This window comes from Mauremys reevesii, linkage group 8 (assembly GCF_016161935.1).
Source record: "Mauremys reevesii isolate NIE-2019 linkage group 8, ASM1616193v1, whole genome shotgun sequence".
Classification (NCBI taxonomy): Eukaryota; Metazoa; Chordata; order Testudines; family Geoemydidae; genus Mauremys; species Mauremys reevesii.
The window spans coordinates 13,757,094-13,785,023 of record NC_052630.1 but is presented as its reverse complement, the minus strand read 5'-3'; the positions used below and the strand labels follow the sequence as shown (position 1 = coordinate 13,785,023).

General features: G+C 40.4%; 1 protein-coding gene across 4 annotated transcripts in view; it reads left to right on the top strand.

Annotated features, from left to right (window-relative positions):
* The window catches only part of RAPGEF6 (Rap guanine nucleotide exchange factor 6), a 230,410-nt gene that overhangs the window by 137,146 nt on the left and 65,334 nt on the right, over positions 1–27,930 (top strand). For all 4 annotated transcript variants that reach the window (XM_039486057.1, XM_039486060.1, XM_039486059.1 and 1 more), the window contains 4 exons: positions 8,540–8,671; positions 25,761–25,941; positions 26,791–26,927; positions 27,645–27,803. In XM_039486057.1, coding sequence (XP_039341991.1) covers positions 8,540–8,671; positions 25,761–25,941; positions 26,791–26,927; positions 27,645–27,803 — 609 coding nt within the window. The remainder of the gene's footprint in view (positions 1–8,539; positions 8,672–25,760; positions 25,942–26,790; positions 26,928–27,644; positions 27,804–27,930) is intronic.

The window sequence follows — 27,930 nt, the reverse complement described above, 5'->3', positions numbered from 1 at the left end:
ACATGCCTAGCTGCACCTCTATTATACACTATATAAAATAAAGCCTGAAGAATCAATGTGTTCATAGATTCTAAGGACAAAAGGGACCACTTGTGATCATCTAATCTAACCTCCTGCTTAACACTACCCATAGAACTTCCCCAAAACAATTCCTGTTTGAATGAAAGCATATTTTTGAGAAAAACATCCAATCTTGATTTAAAATTGGCAGCGATGGAGACTCCATCACAGCCCTTAGGTTTTAATTACTACTTGGCACAATTAGCAGATTATCATTGTGGAAGCCTGTATACCACCTGCTTGTATCCTGCATATTTGTAGCTGGTGCTGTTAGTCATTTTCACTAGCATTAAATTCACTCACTTTTAAAATATAGAGAACTTTTAAAGGAAATACTTAGCCTACACTACTTATGTAAATAAATGAACCCTTCATCTGTAGCAGTGTTTCCAGCAGTAATGGCATGTTTTTCTGAATGTTCTGACTTCACCAATTAAACTGTTGAAATAATGGCTCATTACACACGTAGTAATAGCTGACTTTACTTGCTGGAAAATATATAAAACATTCCTATATTGAACATGGCTTCATGGGGAATCCAAGTCTTGCTGCTCAGGTGTAGAGATGGAGAATACAATTAAAATGTGAAATTGCTCTTTGTCTTATACACAAAATATTTAGATGCATAGATCTCTTACCTTGTACCTGTTTAGGAGATTTTGAAGCAGGTTGTGATCTTAGTAGGGAAAATTAGACTAAAATGTTTGCATTCAATGAGAGAGGGAAATGTTTGCATTCAATTGAAGAGCAGAGAAATTCTTGATGTAAAAGGGGAGAGTTCTTGTTTTGTTCTAAACGGTGTGATTTACTACCTCCTAAACAAGAGTGGCGTGATCCTCCTCATAAAAGCTCAGTGTCTGGCTGCAGAAGGATCCTCTGGCTCAGGCACTACTCAAGACTGCACTCTGAGGACTCTGTTCCAAGCCTTGACATAGAGGGCATGTGCAGGCAGGGCTGGGAGCAGAACTGCAGCTTACAATGCTGTGATGATTCTAGGAAGCCAGTGGGGGTGATGTAACTTAGACAGACCTTCAGGACAGTTTATTCCGATGGAAGCCTCTGCAGATCCTGGAACAGCCCAGGATTGAGAGGTCACAAAGGTGGCTTAATGCCACCTTAGCTCCCCACAGATGAGAGTTTTGAATTCTGCCTGCCAGAGGTATAAGATAGAATTGTACTCTAGCTCCCCATATATTGATCCAGTTAAGCTCTCAAATGCTTTCCTTGACTCTTCTTAGTTGACAAGTCTCTCATTTGATGGGGCCTTCTCCCCTCTCCTACTTTATGTTGCATTTTCACAGGGCTCCATTCCTGCATCTCTTCTTTTCTTCCACTGAATTCTTTTCTCATGTTAGCGTGTCTACTCATATGGCTTCTACTGTCTTGTTTGTGCTGACTACTCTCAAATCTGTCTCTCCACATCTGATCTCGCTCTCCATTCAGCCTCATATATCAGCCTGTTTTTGTGACACCTCCTCCACAATATCTCTAGCTTTTCTCCATCCAGACAGCAAAAAAACCTCATCTAGTTCTTATGTGAGATTCTGTACTGTGCATCTTAGAAGAGTGAGGGTGGCTGAGGGCTAGAGTGGCTGTAGGCTACTTTTGCACCCTCCCAAGTATGGGTTGCTCCAGGGAGTGGCTGCTGATATAATTTAGGCAGCCCTCACCAGTTGCCTATGGGCTCCACACCTGCCTACTTATGATACCACCTCTATGCCAGAGTTTGTATAGAGGCCCTCAGAATGGGGGCGACTCCAGGCACCAGCGCAGCAAGTGGTGGTGGGTATGCCGAAGGTGTGGAACCAGCAGATCATCCGCAGAAACACCGCTGAATCCGTGTGACCAGTGGACCGCCTGCAGGAATGCCGCCGAAGGCTGCCTGACTGCCATGCTTGGGGCAGCAAAAGACATAGAACCGCCCCTGCCTCAGAAGACAGCCTGTGGCAGTCTTTCTCAACTCCTGCACATAGGGAATGCTCCCCCTACCAGATCTTGGGCTTTTAGAGCCCCTTTATGCTGTTCTGGCTCCCTTTACCCAGCATCCAGGGGCAGGAGATTCTCAACCCTTATCTCTCTCCTTCATTGTTGCAACATCCTCATCATCATATCTAACTCCAAACAATCATGTTGCTGCTCTTCATTGCTGTACAAAACATATTCACTGAGATAACTTTCTGAACTTAATCAGTTTGATTCCCTCTTTGAATTCCTCCACTGCTCCAGCATATCATGTGGATGATTTTTTACCCTCTATCTTCTGTCTTAGGTTTTTATAATGCTGCCCATCACCATAGTATCTGATCACCTTCCATGTAGTATTGACAGTAAAAGCCAAGCCCTTAGGGGACTTTCTAGAGTCTTCACCGTCAGTGGGTATTTCTGGAGTGGCAAAGGGTAGCATTTGATACATGTTATTTTCACTAACCCTGCCACATTCCTGAACTGCATTGTACTCCAGTTCCCTTCCTCCATCATTGCTTCATTAGCAGGCTTCAGCTGTTGGTCCAGAGAATTTCACATGATGCCAATTTTTCATTCCTCAAGAGCATGTGTGCCACCTTCAGAACATTTCAATAGCATATGCTCAGTGAGAAGACTTGCAGACTGCTTTCATTTATAGATTTGTGTGCCAAAACAGAAGGCCTTTGCCTCCAAGACAGACTTTCTAAGAAAAAATGGTATTTTTCATAGCTAGTTTAGATGGGAAATTGCTTAATAACACTGCACATTGAATGAATTTCAATTGTTAATGCATTATTTCACAGTGTAATCACTCACTGTACATTTTCCTAACAGAGGACAGAAGTAGGTGGCTGTGAGAACCTTTTTTTGAATTTTTTTACTTTTTTGCCTGCAAACTCTGTCACACAATATAGCATTGTCATGGTTTCTTGCATTTTCATTTCCTTTACTTAGAAAAAGTCAATGAAGTTGATACAGGCTTTAGACATTTAAAGATGTGATATTTCAGGAAATCAGACATATGATAGTACACTATTTTATATCAGATCATACTACTGTGTGAAAAATCAAGTGATCATTCACTAAAATGAGATACGGTATATTGTCAACTTTTGCATGAGCATTTATCACACAAGTACACAGAAATCTGGGATTTTGCATATGTACTTAGGCACTTATCTGGCTAGGATGTTGGGGGGAATATTTACATACATTCTGCTAATGAAATGTGTGCAAATGTAGAAATGCAAGTGAGCACTATTATTTAAAACTCCCTAAAATTTATTTTTTCTTATTGTGCACAAATGTGGGAACCATTCAAGGTAAAGTGGCCTATTAACATCCCTCCAGTCATATGGGGGGTGGGTGGGTAGGGGAGGCAGTTGGAGGGAGGATGTTAGTGGATTGTTGTGATAAGCCATAAATCCAGTGTCTATTCAGTCCATGATTTTTAGTGTCTAGCAAAGTTATGAATTTAAGCTCCTAGCCTTGTCTTTTGAAAGTGTTGTGTAGGTTTCCTTTGAGGATGAGGACTTTTTTGCTTTTATGAAAAATTGTTTACCTATAACTTTGCCAGACACTAAATATCATGGACTGAATAGAGACACTATTTATGGCTTATTGCAACAATCTACAGTCCACTAACACTCCCCTCTACCCCAACTGCGTTACTATCTCCCTCCTTCTTTCCCCCCTTATGACTGCCGGGGCATAAACAGGACATTTCACCTTGAATGATCCCTTGAAATATGGGTTAACTACTTATGCTAAACAATCTGTTCCACCTTATATTTATATGAGACACTCTTAATGCCTTTCCCAGACCTGAAGCAGAGCTCTATGGAAGCTTGAAAGTTCGTCTCTCTCACCAACAGAAGTTGGTCTAGTAAAAGATATTATCTCACTCACCTTGTGTGTCTCTAAAAATAAATAAATAAATCAATCTGTCCAACTGTGAAGTTAGCGGTGTTTTCACTGAAGCACCTAAACTGCTTGTGCTTGTGCAAAATACACACACACATACTCATTCTCTCTACATACTTTTTCCATTTTGAAAATATTCTCTAGCAATAATCTCCATTTTAAGTATAAAGAATACCTCTCCTTCTACCAAACCCTTTGAAAACAGATGAAACATTGAGTGCAAGATAACTTTTAAAAAAAAATGCACTGTATATGAGATAAACAGCTTTAGTGGCACAGATGGATGCTCTCCTGTTATCAATGGATGGAGAGCAGATGTTCATTCTTATTCTCCTGTGCTGCATTGTGGTATTTTATATTGTCAACCATAAGATATTGTTGTCCTGCCTGAGAGAGGGTGACAGTCCCAGAGGAATGCACTAAAATAGAAAAAAGAACAGGAGTACTTGTGGCACCTTAAAGACTAACAAATTTATTTTAGCATGAGCTTTCGTGAGCTGCAGCTCACTTCTTCGGATGCATAGAATGGAACACACAGATAGGAGATATTTATACATACAGAGAACATGAAAAGGTGGAAGTATGCATACCAACAGGAAGAGTCTAATCAATTGAGATGAGCTATCATCAGCAGGAGGAAAAAAAACTTTTTGAAGTGATAATAAAGATTCTAATTGAATCTATTTCCCTATGTTAAGTTCTCCTCACACCTTCTATGGGCCATCTTTATTATCACTTCAAAACGTTTTTTTTCCTCCTGCTGATGATAGCTCATCTCAATTGATTAGACTCTTCCTGTTGGTATGCATACTTCCACCTTTTCATGTTCTCTGTATGTATAAATATCTCCTATCTGTGTGTTCCATTCTATGCATCCGAAGAAGTGAGCTGCAGCTCACGAAAGCTCATGCTAAAATAAATTTGTTAGTCTTTAAGGTGCCACAAGTACTCCTGTTCTTTTTGCAGATACAGACTAACACGGCTGCTACTCTGAAACTAAAATAGAAGTTTAAGTTCTTCCTGAAAGGATATACCCAAAACGTAGTGCCGAGAAAACTGCACCTTCACCAACAGGCCTTTTAATTGTGGAGTATCACAGGATTAATTTTTTCTCTGGTCCTGTTCAACATCTACATGCAACTACTTGGGTGAACTGGTAAGATGACATGGACTCAAGTGCCAGACAGCTCTACTTATCCTCTGACACGTACAGCTGTAGCACAGCCACCAGAATGGCTCAGTGCTAGGATGAGATCAGCTCGTGGCTAAAGAATAGCTGGTTGAAGCTAAACCAGAGCAAGGGTTATGTGTAGAGAGGAAAACCCTTCTAGAAGGTAGTAGCTACAGTGCAGTTTCATTGCTTGAAGGCATGCACCTACAACTGGTCCATTAAGTCCATAGTTTAGGAATGTCCTGGTTTCCTCACTGATGCTGAGCTCTCATGTAATATCTGGAAGTAATGCTTTCTACCATCTCATGTTGGCAAGGAGACTCCAATTTATACTGGCAGACAATAACCTGGCTATACATGGCTTAATCTCCTCCTGTCTGGGCTACAGCAATGCAGTATTCTTGCACAGTGAACTTAATCTAGGGGTAACCGTCAGGAAGATGCAGTTCAAAGGGTAACTGAACTATAAAAATGAAGGCATAAACACTCCAAGTTGTGTCTCCCTATCTGTGTCTCTTTCACCCAAGAAGACAACAGCCTTTGGGTTTTGGGAACAGATTCTGGCCTGAGAATTTGGTCAGCAGCGTTACTGGGAACATGTGGTAAGGCAAGTCACCTTGAACAAAGTCTAGTTTGTTTTAGTACTAGGAAGAGTTTTATCTTGTCGTCATTTCTGACTTTAATGCGTTATACTTGTGCTCACTTAAAATCTTTGTTGTTATAAAACAAACTTGTTTTATTCTCTGGTCTAATCAAAACTAATCCAGTGTTGTGTTTAAACTGAATTGTGTGGGTAACTCCATTTAAAATAGCAAACTGTTGGATATTGATCCCCTTAGCGGGACATTGGGCCTAAAATAGCTGAACTGCCCAAGAGAGGACTGGACAGTACAGAGCACAGGTTTTGGGGGGAAATTCAGGACTGGCAGGGTGACCTCCTCCCACACTCCCAGTGGTAACCAAGGCTTGGGGGGAACCAGAGTGTGATTGGAGCCTGCTGGCAGGGTGCTGCTATACAGAAGAGACACTCAGGGTGTGACATGCATGCTGTGAGGGGCCCAGGTTGGGAGCTACAGCAGCAAAGCATTGTGAAGCACCCCAGGTTGCAGAGCAAGGGTGACACAGCCCCTCAATGGTCTGGATCACACCCTGGAATATCATAATTGGATTTTTTGAAAATATTTTTTCAGTTTTTCTGAAACTGAGAAAAATGTGCCTGTTTCCAGTTGTATGTGGAAAGAAAGGTATAGATTTACAGAAGCAAGTACCATATATACTTGTTCATTAGCCTGTTCGTTTATAAGCCGACCCCCCAAAATGGATAGGTAAAAATAGCAAAAACTGTATGACCCTTTCATAAGCCAACCCTATATTTCAGGGGTTGGAAAACTTTGGCTCCCAGCCCATCAGGGTAAGCCGCTGGCGGGTCAGGACATTTTGTTTACTTGGAGCGTCTGCAGGCATGGAGCCTCTCAGCTCCCTGTGGCCACGGTTCACCGTTCCCAGCCAAAATGAGAATGTATTAGATATTAAATTAAATGATTCCATAGAGTTTAAAATCATCAAATTTTGGTGTAGACCTGTTTATAAGCTGAGCCCTGCTCTTTGATGCATTACTTTTTTACCAAAAATATTCGGCTTATGAACGTGTATATACAGTAAGTTGTTATATTCCAATGTCTCCTTTTCAATGATAATGTGATGAAACCAGAGCAATGTGGATATTTTGAAATAAAAAGGTAGTATTATGGCTCTGCAGGTTTTGGCTATTTCAGAACCTACAAGATGAATCCAGTTGACTAAAAACAATGGTAAAATTAAGTGGTATTAAAGACAGACAGGTGGAAATATAGGTTTCACAGATCCTGCAACTTCCTGTAGCAATTTGGAATACTGAAAAAATGCTGACTTGCATGAGTGTTCTCCCAATCTCATTCGAATCATAGAGCATCAGGGTTGGAAGGGACCTCAGGAGGTCATCTAGTCCAACCTGTGGCTCAAAGCAGGACCAATCCCCAGTCAGATTTTTACCCCAGATCTCCAACTGGCCCCTTCAAAGATTGAACTCACAACCCTGGGTTTAGCAGGCCAATGCTCAAACTAGTGAGCTATCCTTCCCCCCCTTGGTAGGACAACTCACTAGTACTACTTTTATCATAATTCTGATTTTAAAAAGTAAATGACAGGCATATTGTAAATATATTACATGATCTTTTTTAATCAAATTATTTTAAATCCATCCAACAGCTGAAGATCCAGTTTCTCTTTATGCTACAAGTTTTTTATCAATATTTGTAAATATAACTCGGAATCAGTAACATTTGTATTGCACCACCCTTTAATTAATTGGATACATAAAATATTCTATCCTATGTAAATAAATGTGGTGCTCATTCTTACTTAGACTGTAATCTCTTTGTGTCAGGGATTGTTTTTCATTATATGTGCCTACAGTCCCCAACAGAATGGGGTCCTGATCCTAGGAGGGGGGTCTCTACAGACTGCTTCAGTCCAAATTATAATGCACCTCTTTACTCAACAGATTTTTTTTAAAATGGAACCACAGAACCAATATGGGGGACATATCTGAGGATTCCAGTTACATTGGGAAAATTCTTATGAATTAACAAAGAATATAGAAAATGTACTTACACACACACTTGGAATCTTGGATCTTAAAAAAACCCAATCCTGTCACAAGTTTCATAGTGGCCCTCTAATGAGCTGAGAAATAATTACCATGGTATCCATGGCTATTACAGTGGCATCAAATAGATGACAGTAGCTATTTCATTGAACTCCAGGTGGGCCAGATCCTGCAAATGCTTACTGTTGAGAGTAGTTCCACTGATTTCAGTCGGAGGTGTTTGCAAGATTGAGCCCTACATTCAAAAACAGTTACATTTGAAGAGCTTCTTCTATTTTAATGATCAGGAATGTGTATGGCATTCCTTGTATATTTAGTACAATTAAAAATAGTAAAAAAATATTTAACAGCCAAAAACTTAGCAAAGATGTTTTGTATAAAATTATTCTTGAATAAAATGAATGTATTTGTAAACAGGAATCTTTCAGTCCTCACTTTGCAACTTGGAAAGTAATAGTTTTTCTCTTCATTTACTGGTTAGCCGGCTAGCATAACCCATTTGTCATTTTATGCCTCATTTGTAGTGGTGTGGTGTACATCTTGTGTGTTTGTTTTTAAAGAGATTGACCTTGAGTTTATAGGATCCTTCCTATTCTGTCATGTCAAATCTAAAATCTGTTAGGGTTTGGGTGAGCTTGATCCAAGTTAACATTTTCTCCAAATGTGCCTTACAAAATGAAGGCTGAATCAAATGTTTAGCAAAAGCTTTATTCAGTAACTTGTGTTCAAAGCAGATTTATACATGTTAGATTATTTTTTCCTTCTGTTTACAGCTTCCAGCAGACCTTACCAAGATGCATCTTACAGACAATCCACATCCACAGGTGACTCATGTCCCTTCCAGCCAGTCTGGATGTAGCATTGCCAGTGACTCTGGAAGCAGCAGCTTATCGGATATCTACCAGGTAAAATTGCAGAAGTTCCTTGTTTTTTGCAGGGAGGGAACATTTGTATTGTAACATTCTGCATTTTGCCTTTTTAATATTTAAAAGGGTAAAATAGTACCTCATTAGTGCCACTTTCACTTCCATGTAATACATTTAAGCAAGTACTGTAGGTTTGGTGTTGGGTGCATGTCTGATTTTTCAGGTCAGTGGAGAATTTTATCTAAAGCTATTACATTTTGGCACAGTTTTGTTTAAAAAAAATCTTTACTAATAGGTATGCATTGGCATTTTTTTCTTCATTTTACACTCCTATTTTTTGTGCATCTCACCTGCTTTTCTTCCCTCGCCACCACCTCCTTTGGCAATGAGCTAGGTGAAACTGACCATTGGAAGTGGTATGCAGTGTAGCTATGTCAGTCCCAGGATATTAGAGAGACGAGATGGGTGAAAGAATGTCTATAATTAGACCAACTTCTGATGGTGAGAGAGACCACCTTTTGAGCCACGCAGAGCTCTTCTTCAGGTCTGGGAAAGGTACTTCCACATCACAGCAAAATACTACTTATGCTAAAAAATCTGTTCCACCTTGCATTTTGCTGTGACACTAGGAGTACCTTTCCTAGACCAAAAGAAGAGCTCTGTGTGGCTTGAAAGCTTGCCTCTCTCATCATCAGAAACTGGTCCATTTTTTCTGTCTTTATTACCCATAAAAAGCTGGATGGTTTTTTTTCCCTGCTGCTAGGTTTTTTTCCTACGCTTAAAAATATTAGGAATGTCAAATCTTGTCTCTTCTGTTTTTTCCTTGAATTCTTTTTGGAGGACCAGAGGAAGTGCGTTGGGAACTTTGTTGGCACTTGATCAAAGAGGCAGGAGTGTTAATCTTTAGAGAAGAGAGATTTTCTTCTGTCTTTTTTTATACTTTTGGATGAATTCACATTAACAAAATCAAGCAAGAAAAGCATGTTTAAACAGTATAAATAAAAATAACTTTTACTTTAATTTAATCAGGGTTCATTTGCTTGGTACTTGTGATATCAATTTACTTGTTCTTCAGAGATCGATAGTCTTCAGGGAGAAAATAAATGGACCTAAACTTACGGTTTAAAAAACAATCAATCAGGAAAAAGTTTTTGCATTTTGTGTATTTGTGTCTGGGGAGATGTTCATGTTTTCTTTCAACATCAGGATGATGATGCAGCAGGGCCACGCCTTCTCCATTCTTCCTCATTTTCAGGTCACTTTTGTGACCTTTAGAGTCTTGTCATTTCCTTCAATGGGCCTGAACTTCATCAGGTGCTTGATCTTATGTAAATTAAACACATTCCTCAAGAGTGATTCTTAATATTTATTCTATGTGAATGACATATTCTATTCTCAAAATATATTCAGACTAAATTACCAGCTCCATGCTAGACAAAATGAAGTCATTTTCAGTAGTAGAATATAAGGGTTCCAGTATTGCTTGGCATAAATGGAAAGCGAATAAGCTCCAAGCAGTACATTATGGATTAATCTATATACTCGTACGTGTTTTGACCAATAATCATGTGTTGTCAATTGAAGCTGTTTGTACGGTGTCTCAGTTATGGGGCTAGCTGCACTTCTGTCCCCGAGGTCTTGAGCTTTTTGAAATCAATATATTTGAAAATGTGGAAAACATACACAAATATTTAAATAAATGGTATTCTATTATTATTTAACAGCGAGATTAATTGCGATTAATTTTTTAATCTCTTGAGAGCCCTAGTTTGTAGATTAACATGTATCTAAATTATTAAAATGTGCTAACATAATCTGTTTGATGAATACAAAATTATATGTTAGAATAACACAGGAATTAATAATTGAGTAGCATACTCAGCTAATGCATTAGTATGGAAACTATTTTTGTATAATCATTTATTAATTTAATTAATCAATCCAGATTACCCTGTCAGATCCAAGCAGAGTAGGGGCTCTCTATGTAGAGATCATCCTTCCTGCATGGAAGTGACCCTCTGTGACAGCATTCTACCCACTCCAGACCCTAGAGAGGGCATCTGAATCCAGAAACCTTGCAGGCTGCAATAGGCAGGCCAGAGTAGTGTCACATCTTCTGTCCCTACAGAGATACTTCAGACAAGATAATATATTCTCAGTCTGTATTGTCCTATCTTCAGAACCCATGCTGCTGGAGGGCATGGTGGTTTGGAGGCCTAGGCCTCTTGTAATTCCCTTAATGGTCTGACATTTTGGATATGTACCATGTGACTTATCCTACTGGGAGTATACGCCACCCCGTCATAGAACTGTGTTTCTCCCTCTCTCCAGTGGGTTTAACCTACAGGTAGGGATAATTGGAATCATTATTTATATTGTTTTTCTGTGCTGTGGTAGAACCCACAATGTATTAACTATAGCACTGTGCACCTATATAGGATGACACAGTCCTGTTCCCAAAGCACTTAGGCTTAGATCCTGAAAGATTTTTTTTAGGCACCTAACTCCCACTGATTTCATTGGGAGTTAGGGGCCTAAATACCTTTGAGGTTCTGGGCCATACAGTCTAGGAAGACAAGTAACAGACAAAGGTTGAGAGTGAGCAGAAAACAAAATGTCTGTATTTGGTTTTTATTTTAATTTGTATCAGATATGTTCACGTCTTCTTTAAGTATGTATTTTTAGTTGTCTAGTTTCTTGTGGGTATTATAAACATAGAAATGTCTATCAAGAGATTCTAGTTCTCTTTGCAGAGTTTGTAGGCCGTTGATCATTCCAACTTAAACTTATAAACCCATAACAATATTTTCACTGTTTTTATAAAATTCTACTGATGTATGAATATAACATTACATAATATTTTAATGGTGTAGCATTTCGTAGTATTGTGTAATGCATCAGTCTGTGCACAATGCTCATACAGTATGGGATAGCGTGTTGAAATTACAAAGAATCTATTGCTTTCATTATTTAAAATGTGGTCAGCACATAAGAATGGCTATACTGGGTCAGACCAAAGGTCCATCCAGCCCATTATCCTGTCTACCAACAGTGAACAATGCCAGGTGCCACAGAGGCAGTGAACATAACAGGAAATGATCAAGTGATCTCTCTCCTGCCATCCATCTCCACCCTCTGACAAATAGAGGCTAGGGACACCATTCCTTACCCATCCTGGCTAATAGCCATTAACGGACTTAACCTCCGTGAATTTATCTAGTTCTCTTTTAAATGCTGTTATAGTCCTAGCCTTCACAACCTCCTCAGGCAAGGAGTTCCACAGGTTGACAGTGTGCTATGTGAAGAACTTCCTTTTATTTGTTTTAAATCTGCTGCCCATTAATTTCATTTGGTGGCCCCTAGTTCTTATATTATGGGATCAAGTAAATAACTTTTCTTTATTCACTTTCTCCGAACCTCTCATGATTTTATAGACCTCTATCATATCCCCCCTTAGTCTCCTCTTTTCCAAGCTGAAAAGTCCTAGCCTCTTTAATCTCTCCTCTTATGAGACCCTGAGAAGAATCTTCTCTGAACCTTTTCTAATGCCAGTATATCTTTTTTGAGATGAGGAGACCACATCTGTATGCGGTATTCAAGATGTGAGCGTATCATGGGTTTATATAAGGGCAATAAGATATTCTCTGTCTTATTTGGGGGAGGGATAGCTCAGTGGTTTGAGCATTGGTCTGCTAAACCCAGGGTTGTGAGTTCAATCCTTGATGGGGTCTGGGGCAAAATCAATACTTGGTCCTCCTAGTGAAGGCAGGGGGCTGGACTCAATGACCTTTCAGCATCCCTTCCAGCTTTATGAGACAGGAATATCTCCTTATATTTATTATTCCTTTTTTGAATGATTCCTAACATCCTGTTTGCTTTTTTGACTGCTGCTGCACACTGCATGGACGTCTTCAGAGAACTATCCACGATGACTCCAAGATCTCTTTCCTGATTAGTTGTAGCTAAATTAACCCCCATCATATTGTATGTATAGTTGGGGTTATTTTTTCCAATGTGCATTACTTTACTTTTATTCACTTTAAATTTCATTTCCCATTTTGTTGCCCAATCACTTAGTTTTGTGAGATCTTTTTGAAGTTCTTCACAGTCTGCTTTGGTCTTAACTATCTTGAGCAGTTTAGTATCATCTGCAAACTTTGCCACCTCACTGTTTACCCCTTTCTCCAGATCATTTATGAATAAGTTGAATAGGCTTGGTCCTAGTATTGACCGTTGGGGAACACCACTAGTTACCAAAGGTCCATCCAGCCCATTATCCTGTTACCCTTCTCCATTCTGAAAATTTACCATTTATTACTCCCCTTTGTTCCCTGTCTTTTAACCAGTTCTCAATCCATGAAAGGATCTTCCCTCTTATCCCATGACAACTTAATTTACGTAAGAGCCTTTGGTGAGGGACCTTGTCAAAGGCTTTCTGGAAATCCAAGTACACTATGTCCATTGGATCCCCCTTGTCCTCATGTTTGTTGACCCCTTCAAAGAACTCTAATAGATTAGTAAAACATGATTTCACTTTACAGAAACCATGCTGACTTTTGCCCAACAATTTATGTTCTTCTATGTGTCTAACAATTTTATTCTTTAGTATTGTTTCTATTAATTTGCCCGGTACCGACGTTGGACTTACTGGTCTGTGATTGCAGGGATCCCCTCTAGAGCCCTTTTTAAATATTGGCGTTACGTTAGCTATCTTCCAGTCATTGGGTACATAAGCTGTTTTAAAGGACGGGTTACAAACTATAGTTAATAGTTCCGCAGTTTCACATTTGAGTTCTTTCTTTTAGGTGAATGCCATCTGGTCCCAGTGACTTGTTACTGTTAAGCTTATCAATTAATTCCAAAACCTCCTCTAGTGACACTTCTGAGGAATTGTCACAGACTGATTTGTCACCCACAAAGGATGGCTCAGGTTTGGGAATCTCCCTAACATCCTTAGTTGTGAAGACTGAAGCAAAGAATTCATTTAGTTTCTCCGCAATGACTTTATCATCTTTAAGTGCTCCTTTTGTATCTCGATCATCTAGGGGCCCCACTGGTTGTTTATCCGGCTTCCTGCTTCTGATGTACTTAAAAAACATATTGTTATTACCTTTTGAGTTTTTTGGCTAGGTGTTCCTCAAACTCCTTTTTGGCTTTTCTTATTACATTTTTACACTTAATTTGGCAGTGTTTATGCTCCTTTCTGTTTACCTCACTAGGATTTGACTTCCACTTTTTAAAAGATGCTTTTTTATCTCTCACTGCTTCTTTTACATGGTTGTTAAGCCACGGTGGCTCTTTTTTAGTTCTTTTACTGTGTTTTTTAATTTGGAGCAGTAGTTAAATAGTTATCATGCAAAGATGGTAACCAATTTAAGAGTTTGTTAGGGAGTCCTAAGGGTTTCTTTTAAAAACAATAAATACAAAATGTGAAGATCCTGTATTGGTTGAGCGAGTGTGAAGAAAACAATTTATTTTAACAAACTTGTACTATGAAAATATTAGGTAAAATAATATTGGGCTTTGGAAATCAGTTTATTTTCTTGTGAATACTAAATTTTTTCCATGTGTAGTAGAGGTAACATTTTAAGTTCAGCAACAAAACTAACAACAGCGAAAGAAGAGTAGTGTTTTGAACACAAAAAGTTTGATTAAGCTGAACTAAGCTTGAAATGAAATATTTGAATTTATGGAACCTTGAACTGGTTTATAGAATCTTTTTCATTTCTTTCCGATGGTTGGTGTGATGCTAATGACAGAAGGAGCGGTCAGGAGAGGAAAGGAAGGGGAGATTGAGAACAGTGGAAAGTTTTGTTACCTCTTTTGCAAGTTTTGTTAACATGGTTTAGATTTCTACATGCTATAGTGTTGAAAAGGAGTTTCGCTCATCCCGGCTATTTCTGTCTCCAGGATGTTAAACAGGAAAAGAACACTCCCCTGTTGAATTCTAGATGAGCAGAAAATTATTGCTGTCTAATGCTATATAGTCAGAGAAATTCTCATAAACCCTTAATTGATTTCACAAACAATTGAAAATAAGTAATTTAAGACTTTTTTTCCCATCATTGCTAGAACAACGGATGTAGACAGAGCTTTCAAACTGACTGTCCGTGGTGTTGTGCCTATGTCTATAACATCAAATGAATGACCACAGCTGACTGTTCTCATTTTATATGTATACATTGTTTCATAGTAGCTATAAGACCCACCGGATGGTGAACTTTCAGCCAGATATTTTCTTTCTCTTGTGGATAAAACTCAGTGTTTCATTTCTTGTAATGCGTCCCTAGCAAAGAGATAAGTAGAGCTGTGTGAAATAATCACATTTAATCTAAAACCTAACCCATTTGATCCTCCAAGAGAACAGATACGGCTCAACTAATTTCCAATACCTGTGGAAAAAACTGCAGGGTACAGTTCACAAGCAGCTTTCCATTTGTGCAGGGAAGAGTTCACACAGCCAGAGGGTAGTTCATTCAAACACCTTGACTTTGTTTTAAAAGTTTGGGGTTATTAATTACTTTTGCTGTAATTTCAGACTTCACTATTGTAGTTTTGTTTAATCAGTGCAGTGAACAGGACATGAAAACAAAACCTGCGACATTATATGAATGTCTCCTAGAGTATTAGAATATCTCTCTCTAGATAAAGAGATAGGGTTAGATCTGGAGCAGAACACTGCACTTGAGGAGGTAGGCATTGTTTATGGTACTTCCCCCTTCCCCAATCTGCCCCAAATTCTGGGAACTGCTAGATGTTGAACTGGCCCAAGTTTGTCTTCTCAGGGCTGCACTTACACACACTGGCAGGTAATAGCCCTCAAGGAGCTGATCTGCCAACAAGGATTACTGGAGCACTTCGTGCTCCAACTCTGCCTGTTCCTATCCCTGACACACACCTTGCCTGTGCCCAGCCCACCCTGGAGCAATCCCTACACTACAGGAATCATCAGCTACCCTCTTTGGATAACTTTAAGGGCTTGTCTTCACTACCGGGGAGATCGATGCTGCTGCAATCAATGCAGTGGGTGTCGATTTAGTGGATCTAGCAAAGACCCTCTAAATTGACAGCAGAGCGCCCTCTTGTCAACTCCCGTACTCCACCTCTCCAAGATGAGTAATGTAAGTTGATGGGAGAGTGCCCCCTGTGGACACAACGCAGTGAAGACATCGTGGTAAATCGACCTAAGCTACATCGATTCCAGCTATGTTATTCACATAGCTGGAATAGAATAGTGTAACTTGGGTCGACTTACCCTAGTAGTGAAGACAAGCCTTAAGTCTGTTTAGAGCTGCTGAAGCAGCACAAAGGGAGCTTAAGAAGAGTCAAGGAGCTGGCCCTTTGAATATATCGCTATTCATGAATCTATAAGTTCTGACTTGCTTCGAGTGCTACAGAAACTGTGTTGGTCTACAGATTGCAGCATGCTGTTTTTAAGATCAAGAAAATACATGGATTAATGTAATTCAAAACTATTAATTGAAATGTATTTATTTTGCATGAAGTGGCAGTTTTTAAATTGTATCTTAAAACTTACCTTGCACCTATTACTGTAAGTGCACTGGAGTACTTTTTGCAAAGTTTTGCAGTTTAGATAGAAACAGGGGTAGTTAAATAGTCACATATAATGACTTCCTCAAGGACACCGAACTGATCCCTATCATCTTTGAGGAAAAGGGTCTTGTTCCTAGTTTAATAAGGGTTTTATGTATCAGTTGTAAGATCTTGCACTGCCTTTGTAAGCTGCCACACTATTATTGATTGTCAAATCTTGATTTACCGTCTTGCTATCCGTTTAGTTTTGCCATTCTCCTTCTTGTTTTTCTTTGCGTCTTCATCTCTTCCATTCAGCACTTTTGGTGCTGGCTGTCAGAGCTGTTATGCAGCAGTGCTCCCAATCAGTGTTGTGATTCTAACATTACAGTGAGTTGGGCCATAAGAGCTTTGACCATACCTTGAAAGTTAATTCCTAAGAAAATGACCCAGTCTACTCCTGGGGGAATCCTGCACCACTGTGTGCATGCAGAATTCATGTTCCCCGCAGATTTCTTTGCTTCCCTGCAGAAAAATGACTTCTGATGGGGAAGCAAAGGGAAGCTGCAAGAGCAATCATGCGCCCGTCCCCAGCAGCCTGGTCCCATCGTTTCGGGCGCCCAGTGCAGCTGTCTAAGAGAGAAATCACCATGGTGGGGCTGGGGATGCCTCTGCACCAGGCTCAGCTGATAGTCCGGGCTGGGCTGGGGGTAGGGGAAGACAGGACTACTTCTTCCCCTGCAAGGAGCATCTGGGGTTGGGTCATACCAACCCCCAGAAACCTACCCTGGCTTCAGGAAGCTCTGCACCACTTCCATTGCCCCCCACTTCCTGCCCCCCCATCGCTCCTCAGCTGCAGAGGGAGAGGTCACTATACAGGAGTTGATCCCCTGTCCGCCCAACCCCCGTGCATCCAGAACCCCACCGTGCCCAGAGCCCCCACCCCACCGAGCTCTCCACACTTGAACCCTCACCCCGCTGAGCTTCACCCCCTTTCACCCAAACCCTGCTGCTGAACCCCACTCCCTGCACTTGGATCCCCCTGCCAAGCCCTACCATTCCTGCATCTGGATCCCTACCCCTTCACCCAGATCATCCTCTGAGCCCCACACAGTCAAATCCCAACGTGCCCCCCCTCCTGCACCTGGACCACCCCAAGAAGTCCACTGCACACCCCCCCCACACTCCACTGAGTCCCAACCAGACCCCTGCCCTCTCCAAGCCCCACTCCCCCAATACCTGATGCCCTGCACCCCGACCCCCACTTTCCGGAGCTGCCCGCATCCAGATTGCTCCACACCTGGATCCCCACACACTAAGTCCCTCCACACTTGGATCCTGCTGGGCTGAGCCTGCCTGTCCCACACCTGGATTGGGGGCTAGGGCTGGGCATGTGTGTGAGAGACTGTCCCTCTCACTTGCTATCTTGGTGCACCTGAGACAGAGGGACAGGGCCCTGGGGTGTTTCAGGCTTAGTCCTGGCCCTTGCCCTGTGTCAGGGTTGGGTGCAGCCTTGCTGCCAAGTTCGTGTCCAGGGGGAGGGCTGCAGGATGATCTCCCACCTCTATGCAGTCAATGGCCTCTGCTCCTCACTGCCATGCTGGAGCCTCCACATTTATTTACTGACAAAATATGCAGAATTTTATAATATTGTGCTTAGAATTTTAAAGTTTTTGACGCAAAATTCCTTCAGGAGTACCAGTCAGTGTGTATGAAGTGCCTTTCACTGAGAACTTCTGTGTGGCATTCCAGTGTGAAAGAAAATGTGTAGTGTGAATTTCTTCCTATAGAGACACCACAAGGTGGGAAAATATGAGAGAAGAACTGTTCTTTAGAAGTCCAGTTAAATCTAATCTGAAGCTACAAATGCTGAAATGCATTCTTCATTATCAAATGGTTATTTCATAATGCCACTACAGAACAGAGTGAAGGTTACTTGGGTGCCTCAGCTATACATTTCTATATCTTACGAGCCTTTTTCTGGATTTCAGTTATGTGTAATGTTACTCTGAATTTCTTGGATTTGTAAGGCTTGGTTCTAGAATAATTAAAACATTAATGTAATGTTTTTTACCCTTTAAGTTACTGATCTTAATTTAGCCTCCCCTTAAAAAAACCATCAGGTACTTATAATGTTACATTGCTGTGATTTTACTCTCCATAGTTTATAATTTCTTAATAGTTAAAATATTATAGCATTTTACCTTGATTCTTGAGGACCACAAGATCACAGCTTTGATGTGATACTTCCCTTCTTGCCATGGATACTGTCAGCATTTCAGAGAATACAGCTGGTTGTTAACTTGTTCTATCTATGTTGCTTTCTCATTGCCTGCTGAGTTGACATACCTCTTGTTTTCATTTAAACTTTAAACATCTCTGCTGTGTAATGATAGTGACTGAAGCTGTGTTCTTTCCTCTTTGGCAAATTGAGAGACTGAAACGCAGCAATCATGATGTGCTAACAATTTTTAGACAGCTGAAACTTTGGTCCTAAATAGCTCTACATGCCTCTGAAATATATTTTGTTTTAATAATATTAGGGTTCCTTTGTAACTTAAATGCTTTATAAGAGTTAAAAGTTCCAAAAGTTTATTGGAACATACCGATGTTGTCAGTATGTTTTTAAGAAGATTCGAGTCTGCGTTTTTAAAAGAAATCAGGCTAAAAGGAGGGCACGCCATTCTGTAGCACTATTGTGAATTAAGGAGATTGTCTGAAAGGCCATTTCTTCATTCCTCTTAGACTATTTCCCTGGAATAGGCTAGCTTCTGTAAAAAAACAAAAACAAAATAAATACGTCTCCAACTAATTTATGTGCAGTTTGGACGTGGAGGCTGTTCTTATCATTGATCTAGTGTTGGTTAATAATTAATGTTCATCCACAATGGTAAACAAGGTGACAACTGCTGACCTTTTTGTAATTGACATGTGCTTAGAATTGTTGCTCTTACGGTAGTTCTACTTAATATGAAATGAAATGTTAAATCATTCATAGAGTAGATTAAGTTGCTATTTTTATTTTGGTGCTGGTTTGTGAGACTGATGCATTTTATTCTCTTAAGGAGTAAATATTAGTCTGTTTAAAGTACTAAACAGTTTAGCTCTTAAGAGTCTTTCAGATCTACAACATAGGTCAATCCGGAGGGCATAGCTTTTTGCAAATGCAGTGGTGTCACCTCGTTGTTTGTACATTTTGTATATAAATGTGTATAATTACAGGGTTGTGTTTGTATTATGTAAAATTGAAAACTGAAAACTAAAGTTTGCTGTCTGTGAGAACTAGAGTTTGACCTTCCAGACATGTGTAATGCCCATTGTTTTACTCAAGCTTTTTTATTTTTATTTTTTTAATTTTTGCCTTAGGTAAACTCTAGTTTATTAATAGGGTTCCCTGCACCTTCTCATACTGCAGGGCCTTATTTGTGTAATGATTTTGCGGAGATGAGTCAGTGATTGCATTCTGCTGGTTATTAAGGGATGGTGGCCACTCTATATATCAGAAATTAAATAATTGCATATTTATCATGTAAATGTGCTCACAGACTATGCGACCGGCACACTTTCTGTTCATTGAAAAATAAATGAATTAGTGGATTTAACAGTTCATCAAGGAATTTTGAAGTTGACAGTGTTAGTAGTAATGGATAGTAGAAACAGCTGTGGTATCATTCTTGGCAGCAGGAACAGCTGTTTCTACAGATAGCTCAATGTGTGCTGTCCAAAGCCCTCAGGTTTTCTCCCATCACTATGTAACCTGTGAACACTTTGTGGGCCATCTGTAAGTGGTCCTTGGGACACAGTTTAAGACCCATCTATTATTTCTTAGGTAATTATTTGTTTACGGGCATAGTAGACTAGGGCATAATAAAAGAAAGTTCACTTTTACCCTTGGGGAATGACCTCACCGCACATTAAGTGGTGGGGGCTGTTGTCTGGCTTGTAGGCAAACATGTCACCCTAGAGAGCCAGAGTGACTTGTTGTGGCAGTTTCAGACTGGGTCTGCATGGACTGTCATTATATCCGGATTGCTCAGAGGTCTGGGAAGTGGTGATTGCTTCTTGTCCCTGCCCCTTATGCATTCCTGAAGCGGCTGGATGCAATCTAGCACTTCTTCCTTTTGCCTGTAGAAAGAAGGGTTGCATGTCTTTTATTGGCTGATTGTCACCTAAATCAGAAAAAAACAGAACCAAACAAACAACCCTCCTCCCCTTATTCTGCATATATGCTTAAGCTTTAGTATTTTAGCTTGAGCTTGTCAAACTGGGAAGTGAGGTCCACAATCTGTGTTGCTCTGATTGAAAAACACAATAAAAATTCAGGCTAATTAGCTGTAGAAAGGCTAGAAATCATTGAATAAGGTGCTGTGCTGCTCAGACTCTCTCCAAACACAGTTTGCACTTGGGCTTAATTCCAAAGCAGTTAATGCAGGGGTGGGAAAACTATGTCCGGGGAGCCGCATCCGGCCCTTCAAGTGTTTTAATCTGGCCCTTGAGCTCCTGCCAGGGAGCAGGGTCTGGGGCTTGCCCTGCTCGGGCGCTCCAGCTGTGGAGCAGGAGCGGGGCTTGCCCCACTCTGCACATGCTGTGTTGCCGCGTGGCTCCCGGAAGCAGTGGCATCTTCCCCCTTTGACTCCTACGTGTAGGGGCAGCGAGGGGGCTCTGCACACTGCCTCTGCCCCAAGTGCCTCCCCCGCAGCTCCCATTGGCTTGGAACCACAGCCAGTGGGAGCTGCAGGGACAGTGCCTGTGGGCAGGGCAGTGTTTAGAGCCTCCTGGCTGCCCCTCTGTGTAGGAGCTGGAGGGGAGGCATGCCGCGGCTGCTGGGAGCTGCTTGGTTAAGCGCCGCCCAGAGCCTGCACTCCTGAACCCCTCCTGCCCTCCAAACCCCTTGGTCCTAGCCCGGAGCGTCCTCCTGCTCCGCCAGCCCCTCATCTCGAGCCCCACCCCAGATCCCGCACCCCCAGCCAGAGCCCTCCCCCTCTCGCCCCCCTGCACCCCAACCCTCTGCCCCAGCCCGAGCCCCCTCTCGCACCATGAACTCCTTATTTTTGGCCCTACCCCAGAGACTGCACTCCCGTCCGGAGCATATAAAAGTCTTAATGTTTATTAGGGCTGTTAATTAATCGCAGTTAACTCACGTAATTAACTAAAAAAAAGTAATTGCGATTTAAAAAATTAATCGTGATTAATCGCACTGTTAAAGAACAGAATACCAATTGAAATTTATTAAATATTTTGGATGTTTTTCTACATTTTCATATATATTGTATTCTGTGTTGTAATTGAAATCATAGTGTATATTATTTTTATTACAAATATTTGCACTGTAAAAATGATAAACAAAAGAAATAGTATTTTTCAATTCACCTCATACATGTACTGTAGTGCAATCTGTTGTGAAAGTACAACTTACAAATGTAAATTTTTTGTTTGTTTGTTACATAACCACTCAAAAACAAAACAATGTAAAACTGCAGAGCCTACACTCAGTCCTACTTCTTATTCAGCCAGTTGCTAAGACAAACAAGTTTATTTATATTTACAGATAAGGCTGCCCGCTTCTTGTCACCAGAAAGTGAGAACAAGCATTTGCATGGCACTTTTGTAGTCTGCATTGCAAGTTATTTACATGTCAGATATGCTAAACATTCGTATGCCACCTCATGCTTCTGCCACCATTCCAGAGGACATGCTTCCATGCTGATGACACATAATTCTAGGTTTGTAAGTCAACTTTCATGATAAAGAGATTGCACTACAGAACTTGTATTAGGTGAATTGAAAAATACTATTTCTTTTGTTTTTTTACAGGGCAAATACTTGTAATCAAAAATAAATATAAAGTGAGCACTGTACACTTTGTATTCTGTGTTGTAATTGAAATCAATATAATTTAATATGTAGAAAACATCCCAAAATATTTAAATAAATGGTAATCCATTATTGTTTAACAGTGCAATTAATTGCACGCACATTTTGTAATCGCTTGACGGCCCTAATATAAATATTAATTAAGAGGTTAGCATTTAATGCAATACATTGATATTGCTCACCACAATGCTTTGTTCTAGGAATGAGAAGATAAAATTGTAACTGATTGTGATTTGATCAATCAAAATTATTCCTTGTAATGTAAATCAATGTTCAGTCTTCCAAAACATAAAAAGGTGCTAGGTCATAAGGCAGAATGTACCTTTGTTACCCCAAATGCTCAGATGTTCGTGCAGTGTCTTCAGATGTGGCTCACTTCTGTCTATTTCCCAAACAGGGACAGACTAGCTAAACTGCTATCACTGCGCAGGGCAGTGATAGCAGTTTACGCTCCCTGGACTGAAGGAAAGACCCATCCTGTGTCCAAGCAGGTGTTCTTTTTGTGCACCTGCCACTGACGCTTACTCTAATGATGGATGCCTCCTTAATAGGCTGGGGAGTTCAAGATTCAAGGCAAGTGGTCTTCCACAGAAGTGACCCTCTATATCAATCTATGGGAGCTAAGGGCTGTCAAGAATGCCTGTGCAGACTTTTTGCCTTTCATCAAAAACACGTACACGAAGGTCATGACAGACAATGTGATCTGTATGTTTTACATAAATCACTGGGGGTGCCAGATCTCCCTCCCTCTGTACCAAAGCACTCAAACTTTGAAATTGGCGCATCGGTTACAACGTGCTTATCTCAGCTGTCTGTCTACCAGGAACACTGAACGTGACATCCGACAATCTCAGTCGGAACTTTTCTCACAACCACGAATGGGGAACTGAACTCAGAGGTGTTTCAAGACATATTTGCCCTTTGGGGAACCCTGATTACAGGTTTCTTCTACTTACTGAAATAAGAAATGCCCTTGTTACTGCTCCAGGGCCAGCCTAGGGAAACGTTTGCTGGGAGATGCCCTCATCCTCCCATGTGACAAAGACCTTTTGTATGCCTTTTCCCTGTTTCCTCTTCTATCCAAGGTCCTGTTGAAAATTCAATGAGAGAAAGCCAGAGTTATTCTGATTTCCCCCTACTGGCCAAGGCATGTCTGGTTTCCTTACCTGACAGAGATGGCAATATGTCCTCTAGTTCCTCTTTGGCCCATTGCCCACCTGCTCTCTCAAAGCGACAGGCTGATCCTTCACCCCAACCTGCGGGTCCTCCGCCTTCAGGCGTGGCTCCTTCTTGGTTCCAAGACTTAGAGGCAGAATGTCCTGATGAGGTAAAAGATGTGTTGCTGCATAGCCAAAAGTCGACCACTTGACATACTTGCCTACAAAAACAGGAAGGATTCCATGTTTGGTGTCATTCTAAGTACATAGCTCCAACCTTGTCTTCCCTCCCTCTGATTTTAGACTACATTTTAGACCTCAAGCGGTAAGAACCCTCACTCATCTCCCTTAAGGTACATCTTGTGGCCATAATGGCTTTCCACCGTCAGGTAGACGGCTACTCAGTGTTAGCTCACCTGCTGACACATGGATTCCTTATCAGCATTGGGAATCTCTTCCCGCATGTGAGAGCACCCACTCCAGTCTGGGATCTTAACCAAGTTCTCAGGGCTTTGGTTAGACCTCCCTTTGAGCCCATGGCAACTTCCTCTCTTTTACACCTGTCCATGAAGACACCATTTCTAATTGCCATCACCTCAGCTAGACACATAGGAGAAATAGTGGCCCTGATGGCACACCCAGGATACACAGTCTTTTTTTAAAGACAAAGTAACTTTGAGGCTGCATCTCAAGTTTCTCCATAAAGTTACCTCCACTTTCCGTATGAATCAACAGATCCATCTTCCTGTTTTTTCCCAAAACCATAAAGTGACAACGGAGGCAATTCTGGATATGGTAGCTGTTAGAAGAGCACTAGCATTCTACTTGGACAGGACTAAGGAGTTCAGGAAGTCCACTAAACTCTTCCTTTTGTTCAGGGAAAAATCCAGAGGCCTCGTGATATCAGCTCAAAGACAATCCAAATGGGTCTCGGGTTGCATTAACCTCTGTTATCAAGGACATAACCTGCTGCCTTAGTCCGGGGTCTGTACGCACTCCATGAGGTCAGTTTCTACCTCAGTTGCATTCCTGTTTTAGCAATCTGCTGTAGAAAAAGGGTGTGTGGCCCCTTTAAAGGCTAGAGAGCCAAAGCGACTTGCTGCGGCAGCTTCAGACCAGGTCAGCATGGGATGCCGACCCATTTCTCCAATCCCCACTTGTGTCCAGAAGAGAGGCAGGATTATTTAGTTCCACTCAGTGCGAGAAAAGTCCTCTTTTGCCTATACCAGGTGGAGCAGCACCTACCCTCCCACCCATTGTGGTAGCTAAATACCAGGTTTTGTCATGATCCGCTGTGTTATGCTAATCGCTCTTTGCTTGGAGGTCTGTGAAGGACTTTTTCCCTCCCTGCCAGATAGGCCAAGGTGGTGGTTTTTTTTTCACCTTCCCCATATCAGATTGGGGGCTTATTTGGGGGTAATCATGAAAAGGGGCTTAGGCTATGGTGTTGCAATTCATTATGTAGGTGTGCTGCAGATGTCCAGTGCAGGTGCTCTGTAGGGAAGGGAAACCGTGATCAGATGAAATGCATTGGTAAAGGACTTAAAGGATGTGTTCTTTAAAAGAGCAAAAATGAGGGATTTGTGGCTCCTGTGAATGGTATGGCAGGAAGCCAACCCCCTCCTCTATAGCCCCCCTTCGGGGATGGGGAGTGGCTAGGTCCCAGTGGTAGGTTGGCTGGGGACCACAATGGCTCACCCCCTCTTCCCCCAGTATATGTACAATGATTATGGAATTATCTTACTTTTATTTGCCAGGTACTCCCAGACATTTAGGACTAAAGTTGCGACCTAACTAAACCATTTCTAGTGTCTCCTGCTTTTCTTCTGGCCTAGTCAAACAATTGAAATTAAACTCTGCTGTCCAAAGTTGAGCTTGTGCAATAACTATATTTCGTAGCACTTTATCTTCCAACTACACTGTATGATCTTTCAATGGTTCCCCAGCTGTGTCCCACTGAAAGACTTGCCAGAAACAGACAGGAGTGGAGGAGCTTTGTCACTGCCCTAAACGCCAGAGGCGTAATGTGTACATACTAACTAAACTGTATGAATTGTGGTGTAGATCATTTAGATAATTTGAGTTCAACCAGTAACATGTAAAATTGCAATGGTTGTATATTCCACTTTAACAGTTTTCTCTCATTTATAAGTATATGTACAAAGATAGAGTATGGTGCAACATACTATTTTTGTTTTCATAAGTCAGGGACGACTACAATTCATGAGTGACAACACATATAGTCATCCCTGATTTATGAAAATAATACGTCTGTCCTCTTATGTATGCTTTTTATGTAAAATATAAAAACATATATATGTACATGCACCAGATAGATATTTATACCAGTCTTTCTGTAATAGTAAATTGCATTGTAATATCTTTCCTTAAGTATTCAAGTGGTAAAACATGTTGAGTTATCATAACTTGTAGCTCATAATTATTAGTCAAAGGATACTTTTTGATTTTTGTGGTATAAACTGACTGGGCCTATAAGCTTAGGCCATGAACTGTTAAACCTGTGTAGAAATTGAATTGACTGCCTGATTATTTATTTTCTACAGGCTACAGAAAGTGATATGGGAGATGTAGATTTAACAGGTCTCCCAGAAGCACCTGTGGACTCTGAAGATGAAGAAGAAGAAGATGAAGATATTGACAGAACTTCAGATCCATTACTGGGGCGAGATGTTGTTCGAGAGTGCCTTGAAAAAGAACCTGCAGACAAAACGGATGATGACATTGGTGAGAAAGATCTTGATATGATCTATTTTATAACTCAAATAATAGTCTTCTTTGAAATCTGTGTAAGTGCATAATTATTAATAAATATATAGCCTCATAACTATGGATGATGCTTTTCAGAGATTTTTTCCAACTCTTGTTGTCCCAAAGAATTTATAAACTAAACTAGACTATTATTCTCTTCTTATATTTATTATGAGAAATTAGGTGTTTGAAAGTATTAGCACTGAGTTGCTAAATACTTTGGTGATTACAGTTTGCTAATGTGGGGGTGGGGTGGGGAGTAAATTTAGCTGCCTGACACTGGCAAATTTGTTTTGGAATTTTTGGCAGGGCTGGTGGTATTATCACAGTATAAAGAGGCTGAATTTAAGTTCCAGGGAATCCGAGTCAAAAAGAGGTTTCTGCAAGCGCCAGGCTAAAGTTGGCATTAGTTTAACACTAAAACAAAAATTGAGATGGTTTATACTTTTCCTCTGATTATTTCTGTGAACACTAAAAATGATTTCATGTTATTGATATTATCTATCTTACAATCATCATTCAGCAAAAATACTTTATAACTTTTCTAAAGGCTTACAGTTCAAGTGCTTTTACACTTAGCTAGATTGATGCCGTAATAGTCAATCAGAGCACAATCAAGATTGAAAAGCCAGGTTCCTTTTATTAATGTTGATTGTAAAATGCATGCTGTGCTCATTTAGCCACAGGCACTAATAGTGATTGAAATACCACTGAGCAATTCCTTCAGTGAGTTTAACTCTGAGGTTTAATATACCTGCAGGGGGTATAGTACCTTAGAGGCACAGGCCTTGCAGTCTTCATATCAATGTTTCCTTTATCTAATAGAGCAATTACTGGAATTTATGCATCAACTCCCAGCCTTTGCAAACATGACCATGTCTGTAAGAAGAGAACTTTGTTCAGTTATGATATTTGAAGTGGTAGAACAAGCAGGAGCCATCATACTTGAAGATGGACAAGAAGTAAGTTATAGCACATTACATAATTTAAACACTGTATGATACTGAAACTCAGGATTTTAATATGTTCAAATCTAAACGTACAATAGCATTAAACAATTTGTATGTATAGTACTTGAACAGTAATCTGGTATATTGCAATTTATTTTTGTACTGCTACCTAGTAGTTAGGGGTTATTTTACAAAAATTGTATTTATAATGTCATAAAAGAATGGATCTTTTCTATCAGTAAAAAAAATAAAATTCTCTGCCCAGGAATTAATATCCCTTTTCTGAAGTAATCTTTTAAAAAATGTTTTTGATCTTGTGCAATTGTTACCCATTGGCTTAACTCAAGTCTCCTCTTGTGCAAATTTGAGTGTCCAGTGGACATGTTTTAATGCCTATGTAAAAAATATAGTATCACACCACAGGCTTCGTTGTCAGAAGGGTAGCGACAGGACATGCAAATATTTGGAAATTATTAGCACTTGGTGGATTGCGAAGCTAGAAATAAACTTTTTTATTTTGGCTCGTCCTTCACTTACTGCTTACAAGTCAGTGGACAGTAAACAGCAGTTCTTGACATGTTGTGTTGTATTGAATGAAATGTTACAAAATTGTAATGAAAGCATATTTACTACCACATGGGCAAATACTTCTGGAAGATAAGCATTGATTCATCTTTCTTATTAGAACTTGCTGAGAGAGCCATACTTTTTTTTTAAAATTCATTCTAGCTTGATTCTTGGTATGTTATTTTAAACGGCACCGTGGAAATCAGCCATCCAGATGGGAAAACTGAAAGTCTCTGTATGGGAAATAGTTTTGGGATTACCCCTTCTTTGGATAAACAGTACATGAATGGAGTGGTTAGGACCAAAGTAGATGACTGTCAGGTAAGATTATACCTATGTATAATTTTCTTGCATTTTTAAATGGTTAATAAAAAAAGATAATATGGTTTCATCTAACATAATGATATTTATAACGGAAATAGAATAAAGGAAGTTGGAAGGGTGGGCA